Below are 12,466 nucleotides of genomic sequence, written 5' to 3'. Positions count from 1 at the left end.
AGGCTCCCTAGTAGACCCCAGCCCCCTGATCGAGAACCACTGCGGCTAGTGTAAATGAAATGCAATACTGATAAAAACTGTGACATAAACTTACAAACCATTATGTTTAAAATAAAAAAATTCACAATATAATAGGATTGAAAAAATTGAAGAAAGTGAAGGGACAAGTTCTAAAATTCAAAAGCTTTTTAAAATCATTACATGATGATAAATGTGTGATGTTTTAATTACATTAAAGTAGTGCTGGACAATGATTAATTGCGATTAATTGCATACAAAATAATTGTTTTTGTGTACATAATATATGTGTGTGTACTGTGTATATTTATTATGTGTATATGAAGACACACATACAGTATATATTTTGAAATTATTAAATGTATTTACATGTATATATTTAAATTCATATAATTTATATTATATATAAATGTATTTAATATATAAACACAACATATTTTTCTTAAATATATACATGCATGTGTGTGTATTTATATATACAAAATAAATATACACAGCACACACACATATATTATGTACACAAAAACTTTTATTGTGGATGTGATTAATCGTTGCCCAGCACTACATTAAAGCAACATTTTTATTAAGGCATTCACCCAAAAATGAATATTTTGTCATTAATTACTCTTCCTCATGTCGTTCGTAACCTGTAAAACCTTTGTTCATCTTCAGAATGCCATTTAAGATATTTTTGATAAAATCCCAGAGTTTTCTGACCCTCCATAGACAGCAATGAAACTGAAATGTTCCCAGGCCCAGAAACGTAGTAAGGACATCAATAAAATAGTCCATGTGACATCAATAGTTCACATGCGTGGTACTCTCAAGAATGGTGCTGAAAGGAGAAAAATTGTTGAAGGAGAAAAATCGTTGAATAAAGTTGTTATTTTTGTTTTCTTCGCAGACAAAAATTATTCTCATAGCTTCATAAAATTACACTTGAACCACTGATATCACATGGACTATTTTAACTATGTCCTTACTACCTTTCTGGGCCTGGGAACATTTCAGTTACATTGCTGTCTATGGAGGGTCAGAAAGCTCTCGGATTTCATTAAAAATATGTTAATTTGTGTTCCGAAGATGAAGCGAAGATTTTTGGGTTTACTATTCCTTTAAATATTTTTTATTCTGTGCATCCTAGTTAAAAATCATGGTACTGGTAAATTAGCTGGTAATGCTAAACAAATATTTAAAACTATTAAAGCAACTGTATGTAAGTTATGATCGTACACCCAACTTCTAATAAGGCTTCATTATAAAACAAATAATGTATCTGAAAGAAGATAACTTTTCCCCTCTACTATATTTATTTCTGTCTCCCTGTTGTGACTACAGGTTATGTTGGTGTGGTCAACCGTAGTCAGAAGGACATTGAGGGAAAAAAGGACATCAGTGCAGCTCTGGCTGCCGAAAGACGGTTCTTCAAGTCACATCCTGCATATAGACACATGGCAGACTGCATGGGCACTCTGTACTTACAGAGGCTCCTCAATCAGGTAACAAGAGAATGATACTACGCAGAACATGTCTGATATACATAGTAGTAGTGCACAGATTAAAAAAGGAAAATTATACTTTGAATTGTATTTCTTCCCTTTTTTCACTCCTTAACCCCTCTCCATCTCTCTAGCAACTTACCAACCACATTCGTGACACATTACCAGCATTACGCAGTCGACTGCAGGGTCAGTTTCTGTCACTGGATAAAGAGGCAGAGGAGTACAAGTGCTTGAACTCAGATGACCCCTCACGCAAGACCAAGGCCTTAATGCAGTAGGTTCACACACACATAAACTCGCACTAATTCAGAGAATAAATAAACATGCGCAGATAAACACAAACAAACATGGACGTATACACGCTAGTCTTTACTAATGCAATAAACAAGACGTTTGTTTAAAGCCTAAAGAACAAACAGATTGCAGATAAGATCAGAACTGAAGATGCCACAAACACAAACACATACTGTTTTCTTGTTGTCCAGGCTGATACAGCACTTTGGGCTGGATTTTGAGAAGCGGATCGAGGGATCTGGAGATCAGGTGGACACAGTGGAGCTTTCAGGAGGAGCCAAAATCAATCGCATCTTTCATGAGCGCTTTCCTTTTGAGCTGGTTAAGGTGATTTTAAAGATGAATTAATTATTATTAATTACTTGAATGCCATTCAGAGCTCCGAAATCAGAGCAAATGCTGATTTCCTGTTCACATTCCACTACATCAGATGGAGTTTGATGAGAAAGAATTACGAAGGGAGATCAGTTACGCCATTAAAAACATCCATGGCATCAGGTACATGTCACAAACATTTATCAAATGATTTAAAAGGGCACTCAGTCATTTTCTGTTTTCATTGTGCTTGCCGTTGTGGCAGTGATCTTAAACTGTTTGCCAAAATATTTTCATACATAGAGCCTTTCTGTATGTATTTCGCTACCTCTCCTTCTGTTTGTTTTTATAACAAAATATATTCAGATGTTATCTCCCTGTACTGCATTTTTTCTCTGCTCTTGCTGGTTCCAGGACAGGCCTGTTCACACCCGATATGGCCTTTGAAGCTATAGTGAAGAAGCAGATTGTGAAGCTTAAAGGGCCGTGTCTCAAGTGTGTAGACATGGTGATCCAGGAGCTCATCAACACAGTACAACAGTGTACCAACAAGGTACAACATCCTCTTATGCATCCTTTTGTGAGTGAATGGATGTACATAGACTTATGTAAGTCAAAGACAATAATATAACGCTACAGTAGTGTATAATATGTTTCCATTAAATTCAGCGTGATCTTATTTTACTTTAAAAGTTTGCTAAAACAATCTTTAAATAGTGCTTTGCATGACCCAAGTGATCAGTGATCAGCAGAAAAGGAAAGTCATTACAAGTTATTACATTTTGATGAAAGATTAACAAGACAAACTATTTTTATTATTGGAATAACATGGACTAATGGTTCGTTCACCCCTTGTAAAAATAAACTTTTAAAAAGAGTACATATTACAGAAATTATATAATTAAAAATATATACTTGAGTACGATCTGAATGTAGCATGTTCGGACACATAATTCCATGTTATTCCATGTTGCAATTAAATGGAAATATATTATAGTTTAAATTTATATTAAATGTAATTAGCTCAACTGTAGAGTGATTTTTTTGACCAATTTAAGTTGGACTAAAATACATCTTATATGTAGTTTCATTATTCTGTTTTCTTTGAAATATTGTTGAAGTGTATTGCTGCATTTATGGCATGTACTAAAGCATTTGTGGTAAACTAAAATATAGTAAAGTGTAAAGTATGGCATTTATGGTTAACTAAAATATACTTACAGTTATTTCTATTGAAACTTGTTTGTCATGTATTTAAATGTTTTTGTAATTACACATCTGTAATGATGAAGTTGCGATTTAGTACGTTTAAAATATATTAACTTTAAGTTTAAGTATGTTAGTCAATGCATCAAAATAAGTAATTTATAGCACGGCAAAAGTTTGAAACATTTTAAAATGTACTTTAAAGTAAGTGCACTTAAGTGTGTTAAGAAACAGCTCTATTATGTTTACACAATTGGCCTTTTATTTAATTAATTTTACATAATCTGCAAATACGGTTTTAAACATAAATACTTGAAAGTACTTTAGATACCTCAAGATTTGAAGTACACTTCAAGTGCACATTCAAATCAATTAGGCACACTTCTTTTTCATGGTACAGAAGGGACAAAAAGAGACAAAAAGACAAGGAACTTAAGATAAGAATGTAAATGGTGGTGGTCATTTTTTTCTATTTTAACTAGTTTTTTTTCTATCCACAGTTAGAGTCCTTTCCAAAACTGCGAGAAGAGACGGAGAGGATAGTGACCACACACATTCGGGAACAAGAGAGTCAAGCCAAAGACCAGGTCAGACCAATACCTACACACAACCTTTCTAATTAAGCTCTCTTTTTAGGGAGGGTTTAGTTGTGGTTGAAAATAACTTTATTAGCAGTTTACTTACAAATTTTGCATGTTCATGTATTTTTTCATTATACAGGTTTTACTCTCACTAGAGATTCAACTCTCTTACATCAACACAAACCATGAAGATTTTATCGGGTTCGCAAAGTAAGTCTTTAAAAAATATATAACAATGAAAAAAATAAAACACACATTTAAGAACATGGCATGAAAGATTTTCCTCCATTTACACATCTCCTTTCAGCGCTCAACAGAAAACCAGTCAAACAAGTAAGAAGCCTTCAGCTGGGAACCAGGTGAGTCACAGTGTTTTATGAGCTGATAATATGAACCTGGTATAAATCAGAAAGCATCAGCTAGCATGGTTTGGACAATCCTTTTCTGGAAGGAAGTCTCTTTTCTGCTCAGGCTCTGTTGCTCTTGTGGTCATCTGTCTCACATCAGATAATATGTGGCTTATGTGTATGTCAAACATTTTTTCATATTAATCTTGCTCTCGATGACATGTGTTTCTATTTCAAGTGCTGTAAATTAATGGTCATTTTTTGTCTTTCTCTCTGATGGCTGTTTTGGGTTTGGACAATCCTTTTCTGGAAGGAAGTCTCTTTTCTGCTCAGGCTCTGTTGCTCTTGTGGTCATCTGTCTCACATCAGATAATAATGTTTCTTATGTGTATGTCAAACATTTTTTCATATTAATCTTGCTCTCAATGACATGTGTTTCTATTTCAAGTGCTGTAAATTAATGGTCATTTTTTGTCTTTCTCTCTGATGGCTGTTTTTTGCCCCCTATTCAATCGACTTTCAATGTTTAACATTGGAGTTTCATCATTGTAACTGTTGATGTTGGCTCTTACATATTATTTAAAGCCCTGAGCCTAGAAGAGCTCAAAAATGGCTGCCCACTTTTTAGTGGCCTGTATTTCTATGTTCATATCTCCTCCACTGTGCACTGTGCTACATATACAGTTGAGGTCAAATGTTTACGTCCCCCTTTCAGAATCTGTAAAATGTTAATTATTTTACCAAAATAAGAGGGATCATACAAAATGCATGTTATTGTTTATTTAGTACTGACCTGAATAAGATATTTCACATAAAAGATGTTTACATAAAGTCCACAAGAGAAAATAATAGTTGAATTTATAAAAATGACCCTGTTCAAAAGTTAGTAAATTTAAAAGTTCATAAAATTATTATTCTTAATACTGTGTAATACTTTTTTGTTTAGTGATAGTTGTTCATGAGTCCCTTGTTTGTCCTGAACAGATAAACCGCCTGCTGTTCTTCAGAAAAACTCCTTCAGGTCCCACAAATTCTTTGGTTTTCCTGCATTTTTCTGTATTTTCAACAATGACTGTATGATTTTGAGATGTGTCTTGTCACGCTGAGGACATCTGAGGGACTCATATGCAACTATTACAGAAGGTTCAAATGCTCACTGATGCTCCAGAAGAAAAAAACATGCATTAAGAGCCGGGGGTGAAAACTTTTGAACAGAATGGAGATGTGTAAATTTTTCTTATTTTGTCTAAATATCATATTTTTAATTTAGTACTGCCCTTCAGATGCTACAGAAGATAGTTACATGTTTCCCAGAAGACAAAATGAGTTAAATTTACCCTGATCTTCAAATTTAAAAAGTTTTCTTAAGCCCTATTCGCACGGGATTAGTATTACCTGGGGACCTCCAGTCATTTGTAATAATTCCAGAGGTTTTCTGTGATCTTAATCCCGTGCAAATCGGCCATGTCTGTAATTTGTAAAGTAAAAATTCCCCCGCAAATGACCTACCATATTTCGCCGAACGAATTTGCTGTACATGTCTAATCTTTACTAATTTAATCCCTCCATTGCTTAGAAAATGATTTTGTATTCTTTGTGTTGGTGATATAATAACATTTCACAAAGTTGTAGAAATAAATGTGGAGTGGCAGCATGCCAGGAGAGATGCCCATGCTCACTGGTGCAACCTTAATGCTTTTATTCTCTCCTCTCTGCTGATGTTTTAGGGTGCTGCCCCTCCTCCATCCAGTCAAATTGTACGAGTCCAGTGTCTGTAAGCCTTACCTACTGTCTACCAGTGTCACATAGTCTCATTTGTGTTTGTGGCTATGTATGGTACTGTATGTCAGAAAGTCTGTATGCCTCTGAGCACAGCAAAATCACATCTTCCTCTTTCCCGCTTTATTTTTCTCCCTTTGCCTGGTGCTGCTGTCACATAAATCAAAGACATTCTGGACTTAGAAATTCAGATTTTTATGACTCCTGCTGAAACACTCCCCGAACGTTGTTGTACAGTGTGTCTTTCATGCACTACACTTCCCTAAAGACTCCTCAATCAGTGTATATACACAACAGTCCAAAACATGACTCATTTGACCTTTGAGCTCTTATTCTGAATCCTGATTTGCCCATCGGTGTCTTTTAAATCCTAAACCACATTCGAAAACCTTATTTTACTAATTACCTGCTTTTTATCCTCCTGTTCATCATCTTAATATCTCTGAATCTCTGTACTGTAATTCTGTTCTTATAATGTACTGTCTGTGAATGAACCTCCCTACAGTTTGCAGTACACGAGTAAATAGAGTTGTGTGTATGTGGGCGCTAATGTTAAAAACAGGTTGGAATCTCAAATTTCTCTTTGATCCCAGTCCATCTGGCCTGTGTGTGTGTGCGTGTGTGTGTGTATGTATGCATGTGTGTTGCAATTTCTGATTTTGAACAAAAGTGGTGCGTGCTGCAAACTTGAGGTTGGTACAGTCACAAAATAAAGATTTTTGTGTGTTTTATTGTTTTTTTGGAAGTTCAGTTGGAACAATAGGTGAAGAAAAATGTATTGAAGAAGTTTTATTGTATGTTATCAGAATATTGTATCGACTGACCATATGTATGATGGAGAAATGCAATATGGTGGTCTTCAGTTTCTTTTACTGTATCTTTTTTTTTTACTTTTTCAAGGTGAAATCAGTATATTCTGCAATTTTGAGAAGAATAGTTCATACTAATTACTAAAAAACAACAACTCATAATGTTGTTAAACAGAATGAATGACGCACAGGATAAAACTCTGTTTTTAAAGTCATGATCAGCTTAAATCAGCCAGAAAATGACTCATATTTCCTACGGGATGTTTTAGACCTTTCCCCCTCCTCTCTTTGCCATCCCGACCTTCTGTTTCCTTGTCTTTCCTCACCCCCACCCTTTCATCCCTCCATTTATCCAATGCCCGCTAGCTTTTATTGTTATTGCTTTAGTTTCTATCTATCTATCTATCTATCTATCTATCTATCTATCTATCTATCTATCTATCTATCTATCTATCTATCTATCTATCTATCTGTCTGTCTGTCTGTCTGTCTGTCTGTCTGTCTGTCTGTCTGTCTATCTATCTATCTATCTATCTATCTATCTATCTATCTATCTATCTATCGTTCTATCTATCTATCTATCGTTCTATCATTCTATCGTGCTAATATAAATGCCAAATTAATTTTAGTACCTGGTTACAGATTTGACTGCTTATTTAATTTCACCTTCATCTTTTTATTTCTTAGAGGACCAGAGAATCTCATCCTCTGCCTGTGTTTTTGAACCCAGACCTTTCACCTCTAACTTTTGCCCCTCAGGTGATTCGCAAGGGCTGGTTAACCATCAACAACATCAGTCTGATCAAAGGAGGGGCCAAGGAGTACTGGTTCATGCTCACCGCAGAGAGTCTGTCCTGGTTTAAAGATGATGAGGTGAGTAACTGAATTAGAAAATTTTATTCATTCATTTAATGATGATCATGGGAAAATACATTTTCAGTGGTCTGCTTAAAGTTCCCCGTCAGGTTGTGGTGGAATTAATTGGCTGGTCTCTGTGTCAGTCACACTGTGTGGCCTGTCAGGCGGGCTGCCATCTGTCTGCCTGTCTGTGCCTGCTGTACAGGTGCAGGAAGTTCTGCACAGCAAGTGTAGACAGGCAGACAGACAACGCTCTCAGTCAATGGCAGCACAGCCTGCTTCTCCCGACCGGAAGCCGGAAGCAAAGCAGCAAGAGAGAGGACAAAAATAATGTGTTATTAATATACAAACACGCATGCCATCTAAATGTGTTTCTATTCACACCATTGCATTTAACATACATTTTCATGCTGCTCTTATTCCATTTATCATTTTTTAAGATAAACCAATAATTGTCTGCTGAGATTTTAAAATGACACAGAAAATTCACAGTACTCTTAACAAAGACAGTAATGTAAATGCAGTAGCTCATCGTTAGATTATAAAACTCTTATTTTTTACTTATATTTCACTCTTTCATTTCTTGATTTGTTGAATCCCTCTTTTCCTCCTTTGCTTCTTATTTTACTTGCTCCCTTTTCCTGGTATACCCCCACCGTCTCTTTCTGTCCACTGGGAATTAAGGCATTTGGTCTGGATCACCCTGACATAGCTGGAAGCCCCCCAAGTCAAACTAACACACAAACACACACACACACACACACACTCAGACACACATGGATATTGATATACACAGAATCTTAAACACACACACAGACGCAGACACACTTATGCTTACCAGTCATCCTGACTGCCAAATGCATGCAACTATATAAGCAAACACTAATTTTAATGAATACTGAAACTCAAAACCCGCTCAGCACTTCAAATGGAGGAATTCGAATAAACACTGGTATATTTTTCTGAAATTCACACATCTTCAGGCTCAAAATATTCAAATGCAAACACATCTAAACTCTGAATTATAAACTCTGTTGGTATTTAGATTAAAATGATGGCTTCTTTTAAAATTAGCATTGAATTTAAGATGGGTTTTTAAATATTAGAGGGTTTCAGAAGTTGGCTGGCTTTACAGTTCCTCATGTTCTGCTGAATCCATTATTTCTTTTTAATATGAGCATGTGCATGATTTTTCCAGGACTTTTCAATTCAAGAATTGCATTTAAATTTGAAATCCAATTAAAAATATGAATATTTGACACTCTTTTCAATATATCCATCTCTTCTCCTGTCTATCTTCTTTATTTTCTCTTCATTTCATTCTGTCTCTGTGGTTGGCAGTCTCACTGGGGCCATACACATTCCTGGGTGGAAAATTGTAAGACTTTGTCCAAACACCATCCTGCCGAAAGAGAGAGAGAAGAGAGGAAGAGATACAGCCCCTCACCCCTTTGCAGCAGATCACATTGCAATTCTCACACATTCTATGTGCACATACACATTCTTGCATTAAGCGAATCACTTCTTTACCCTTAAATGCTTCAGTTGTACTTCGGTACAAACTGGCATCAGATGTTCCCCCTCCTTTCTTTAAATCTGTCCCAGTTCTGATGGCGTTCATAGGCCGAGACTGCTGGTTTGGGTTAATCAGCGCCCAACACTAAACAGACACGCATTCCTGCAGTCTTCCCTCTCTCTCTTTCTGAGCCGAGCTGCATGAGGGAAAACAGATGACTTGTGCACCACTTCTGTTAGCATTCGGCATAATCACGTCTTTTCACCTCTCGTCTGTGTCGTGCAAGTTAGCATGCATACATATGTCAATTATGCTGAGATCTGGAAAATCACTTATCAAAACCTACGAAGGGCTTTCTGCACATCTCAAGACAGTTCAATGGAGAACTAGTCAGACACTTGGAGCATTGAAATAAACCATATGCGTGCACAGCTAAGCCTAAGTACATACGTGTTTACAATGACGACTAGAACAGTTTTAGCTAGGTTTAGCCAGGTTTAGCTACACATAATGTGGCTGATGTGACATATATGCCGCCTATTCGGTGGACGATCATCTAAATTCAAGCTGTCAATCATCAAGGAACCTCTTCTGTGTCATTACCGCTAACTTTGAGTCCACAGAGACATGCAGTACCAACACTGGTGTAGATAACAAACCAAACATAGCAGAGTCTGATTTTTCACCTGCTGTCGTTGAGTTTGTGAGTGTTTTTGCTGGAATTTGAGAGTTTGCGTCGGTTCTCCAGCGATATGAGTCCATGCACAGTCTAACCAATGTGCAGACTACTGTACACCAGTATGATCCTGAACAGGTAGTCTGAACGCTGGGATGACGGAGAAATTCACAGTACTCTTAACAAAGACAGTAATGTAAATGCAGTAGCTCATCGTTAGATTATAAAACTCTTATTTTTTACTTATATTTCACTCTTTCATTTCTTGATTTGTTGAATCCCTCTTTTCCTCCTTTGCTTCTTATTTTACTTGCTCCCTTTTCCTGGTATACCCCCACCGTCTCTTTCTGTCCACTGGGAATTAAGGCATTTGGTCTGGATCACCCTGACATAGCTGGAAGCCCCCCAAGTCAAACTAACACACAAACACACACACACACACACACACTCAGACACACATGGATATTGATATACACAGAATCTTAAACACACACAGACGCAGACACACTTATGCTTACCAGTCATCCTGACTGCCAAATGCATGCAACTATATAAGCAAACACTAATTTTAATGAATACTGAAACTCAAAACCCGCTCAGCACTTCAAATGGAGGAATTCGAATAAACACTGGTATATTTTTCTGAAATTCACACATCTTCAGGCTCAAAATATTCAAATGCAAACACATCTAAACTCTGAATTATAAACTCTGTTGGTATTTAGATTAAAATGATGGCTTCTTTTAAAATTAGCATTGAATTTAAGATGGGTTTTTAAATATTAGAGGGTTTCAGAAGTTTCTCTTTCTGTCCACTGGGAATTAAGGCATTTGGTCTGGATCACCCTGACATAGCTGGAAGCCCCCCAAGTCAAACTAACACACAAACACACACACACACACACACACTCAGACACACATGGATATTGATATACACAGAATCTTAAACACACACAGACGCAGACACACTTATGCTTACCAGTCATCCTGACTGCCAAATGCATGCGACTATATAAGCAAACACTAATTTTAATGAATACTGAAACTCAAAACCCGCTCAGCACTTCAAATGGAGGAATTCGAATAAACACTGGTATATTTTTCTGAAATTCACACACCTTCAGGCTCAAAATATTCAAATGCAAACACATCTAAACTCTGAATTATAAACTCTGTTGGTATTTAGATTAAAATGATGGCTTCTTTTAAAATTAGCATTGAATTTAAGATGGGTTTTTAAATATTAGAGGGTTTCAGAAGTTGGCTGGCTTTACAGTTCCTCATGTTCTGCTGAATCCATTATTTCTTTTTAATATGAGCATGTGCATGATTTTTCCAGGACTTTTCAATTCAAGAATTGCATTTAAATTTGAAATCCAATTAAAAATATGAATATTTGACACTCTTTTCAATATATCCATCTCTTCTCCTGTCTATCTTCTTTATTTTCTCTTCATTTCATTCTGTCTCTGTGGTTGGCAGTCTCACTGGGGCCATACACATTCCTGGGTGGAAAATTGTAAGACTTTGTCCAAACACCATCCAGCCTCCTAGAGCCTGCCGAAAGAGAGAGAGAAGAGAGGAAGAGATACAGCCCCTCACCCCTTTGCAGCAGATCACATTGCAATTCTCACACATTCTATGTGCACATACACATTCTTGCATTAAGCGAATCACTTCTTTACCCTTAAATGCTTCAGTTGTACTTCGGTACAAACTGGCATCAGATGTTCCCCCTCCTTTCTTTAAATCTGTCCCAGTTCTGATGGCGTTCATAGGCCGAGACTGCTGGTTTGGGTTAATCAGCGCCCAACACTAAACAGACACGCATTCCTGCAGTCTTCCCTCTCTCTCTTTCTGAGCCGAGCTGCATGAGGGAAAACAGATGACTTGTGCACCACTTCTGTTAGCATTCGGCATAATCACGTCTTTTCACCTCTCGTCTGTGTCGTGCAAGTTAGCATGCATACATATGTCAATTATGCTGAGATCTGGAAAATCACTTATCAAAACCTACGAAGGGCTTTCTGCACATCTCAAGACAGTTCAATGGAGAACTAGTCAGACACTTGGAGCATTGAAATAAACCATATGCGTGCACAGCTAAGCCTAAGTACATACGTGTTTACAATGACGACTAGAACAGTTTTAGCTAGGTTTAGCCAGGTTTAGCTACACATAATGTGGCTGATGTGACATATATGCCGCCTATTCGGTGGACGATCATCTAAATTCAAGCTGTCAATCATCAAGGAACCTCTTCTGTGTCATTACCGCTAACTTTGAGTCCACAGAGACATGCAGTACCAACACTGGTGTAGATAACAAACCAAACATAGCAGAGTCTGATTTTTCACCTGCTGTCGTTGAGTTTGTGAGTGTTTTTGCTGGAATTTGAGAGTTTGCGTCGGTTCTCCAGCGATATGAGTCCATGCACAGTCTAACCAATGTGCAGACTACTGTACACCAGTATGATCCTGAACAGGTAGTCTGAACACTGGGATGACGGAGCAGGAGATAGTTCCAACCCTCTCTCTCACTCTCTTTCTCTCTCTCTCTCTCTCT

General features: G+C 36.9%; 1 protein-coding gene across 1 annotated transcript in view; it reads left to right on the top strand.

Annotated features, from left to right (window-relative positions):
* The window catches only part of dnm3a (dynamin 3a), a 50,447-nt gene that overhangs the window by 10,438 nt on the left and 27,543 nt on the right, over nucleotides 1-12,466 (top strand). Inside the window, exons 7-15 of the mRNA XM_016267045.1 lie at nucleotides 1,357-1,517; nucleotides 1,652-1,794; nucleotides 2,006-2,141; nucleotides 2,245-2,312; nucleotides 2,544-2,682; nucleotides 3,836-3,922; nucleotides 4,056-4,126; nucleotides 4,224-4,275; nucleotides 7,611-7,724. Of these exons, the coding sequence (XP_016122531.1) occupies nucleotides 1,357-1,517; nucleotides 1,652-1,794; nucleotides 2,006-2,141; nucleotides 2,245-2,312; nucleotides 2,544-2,682; nucleotides 3,836-3,922; nucleotides 4,056-4,126; nucleotides 4,224-4,275; nucleotides 7,611-7,724 (971 nt within the window). The remainder of the gene's footprint in view (nucleotides 1-1,356; nucleotides 1,518-1,651; nucleotides 1,795-2,005; nucleotides 2,142-2,244; nucleotides 2,313-2,543; nucleotides 2,683-3,835; nucleotides 3,923-4,055; nucleotides 4,127-4,223; nucleotides 4,276-7,610; nucleotides 7,725-12,466) is intronic.

Source organism: Sinocyclocheilus grahami, unplaced genomic scaffold, assembly GCF_001515645.1.
Source record: "Sinocyclocheilus grahami isolate Dianchi unplaced genomic scaffold, SAMN03320097.WGS_v1.1 scaffold35.1, whole genome shotgun sequence".
Taxonomy (NCBI): Eukaryota; Metazoa; Chordata; class Actinopteri; order Cypriniformes; family Cyprinidae; genus Sinocyclocheilus; species Sinocyclocheilus grahami.
Note: the sequence above shows the minus strand (reverse complement) of the source record. Positions and strands in the feature narration are given on the sequence as shown.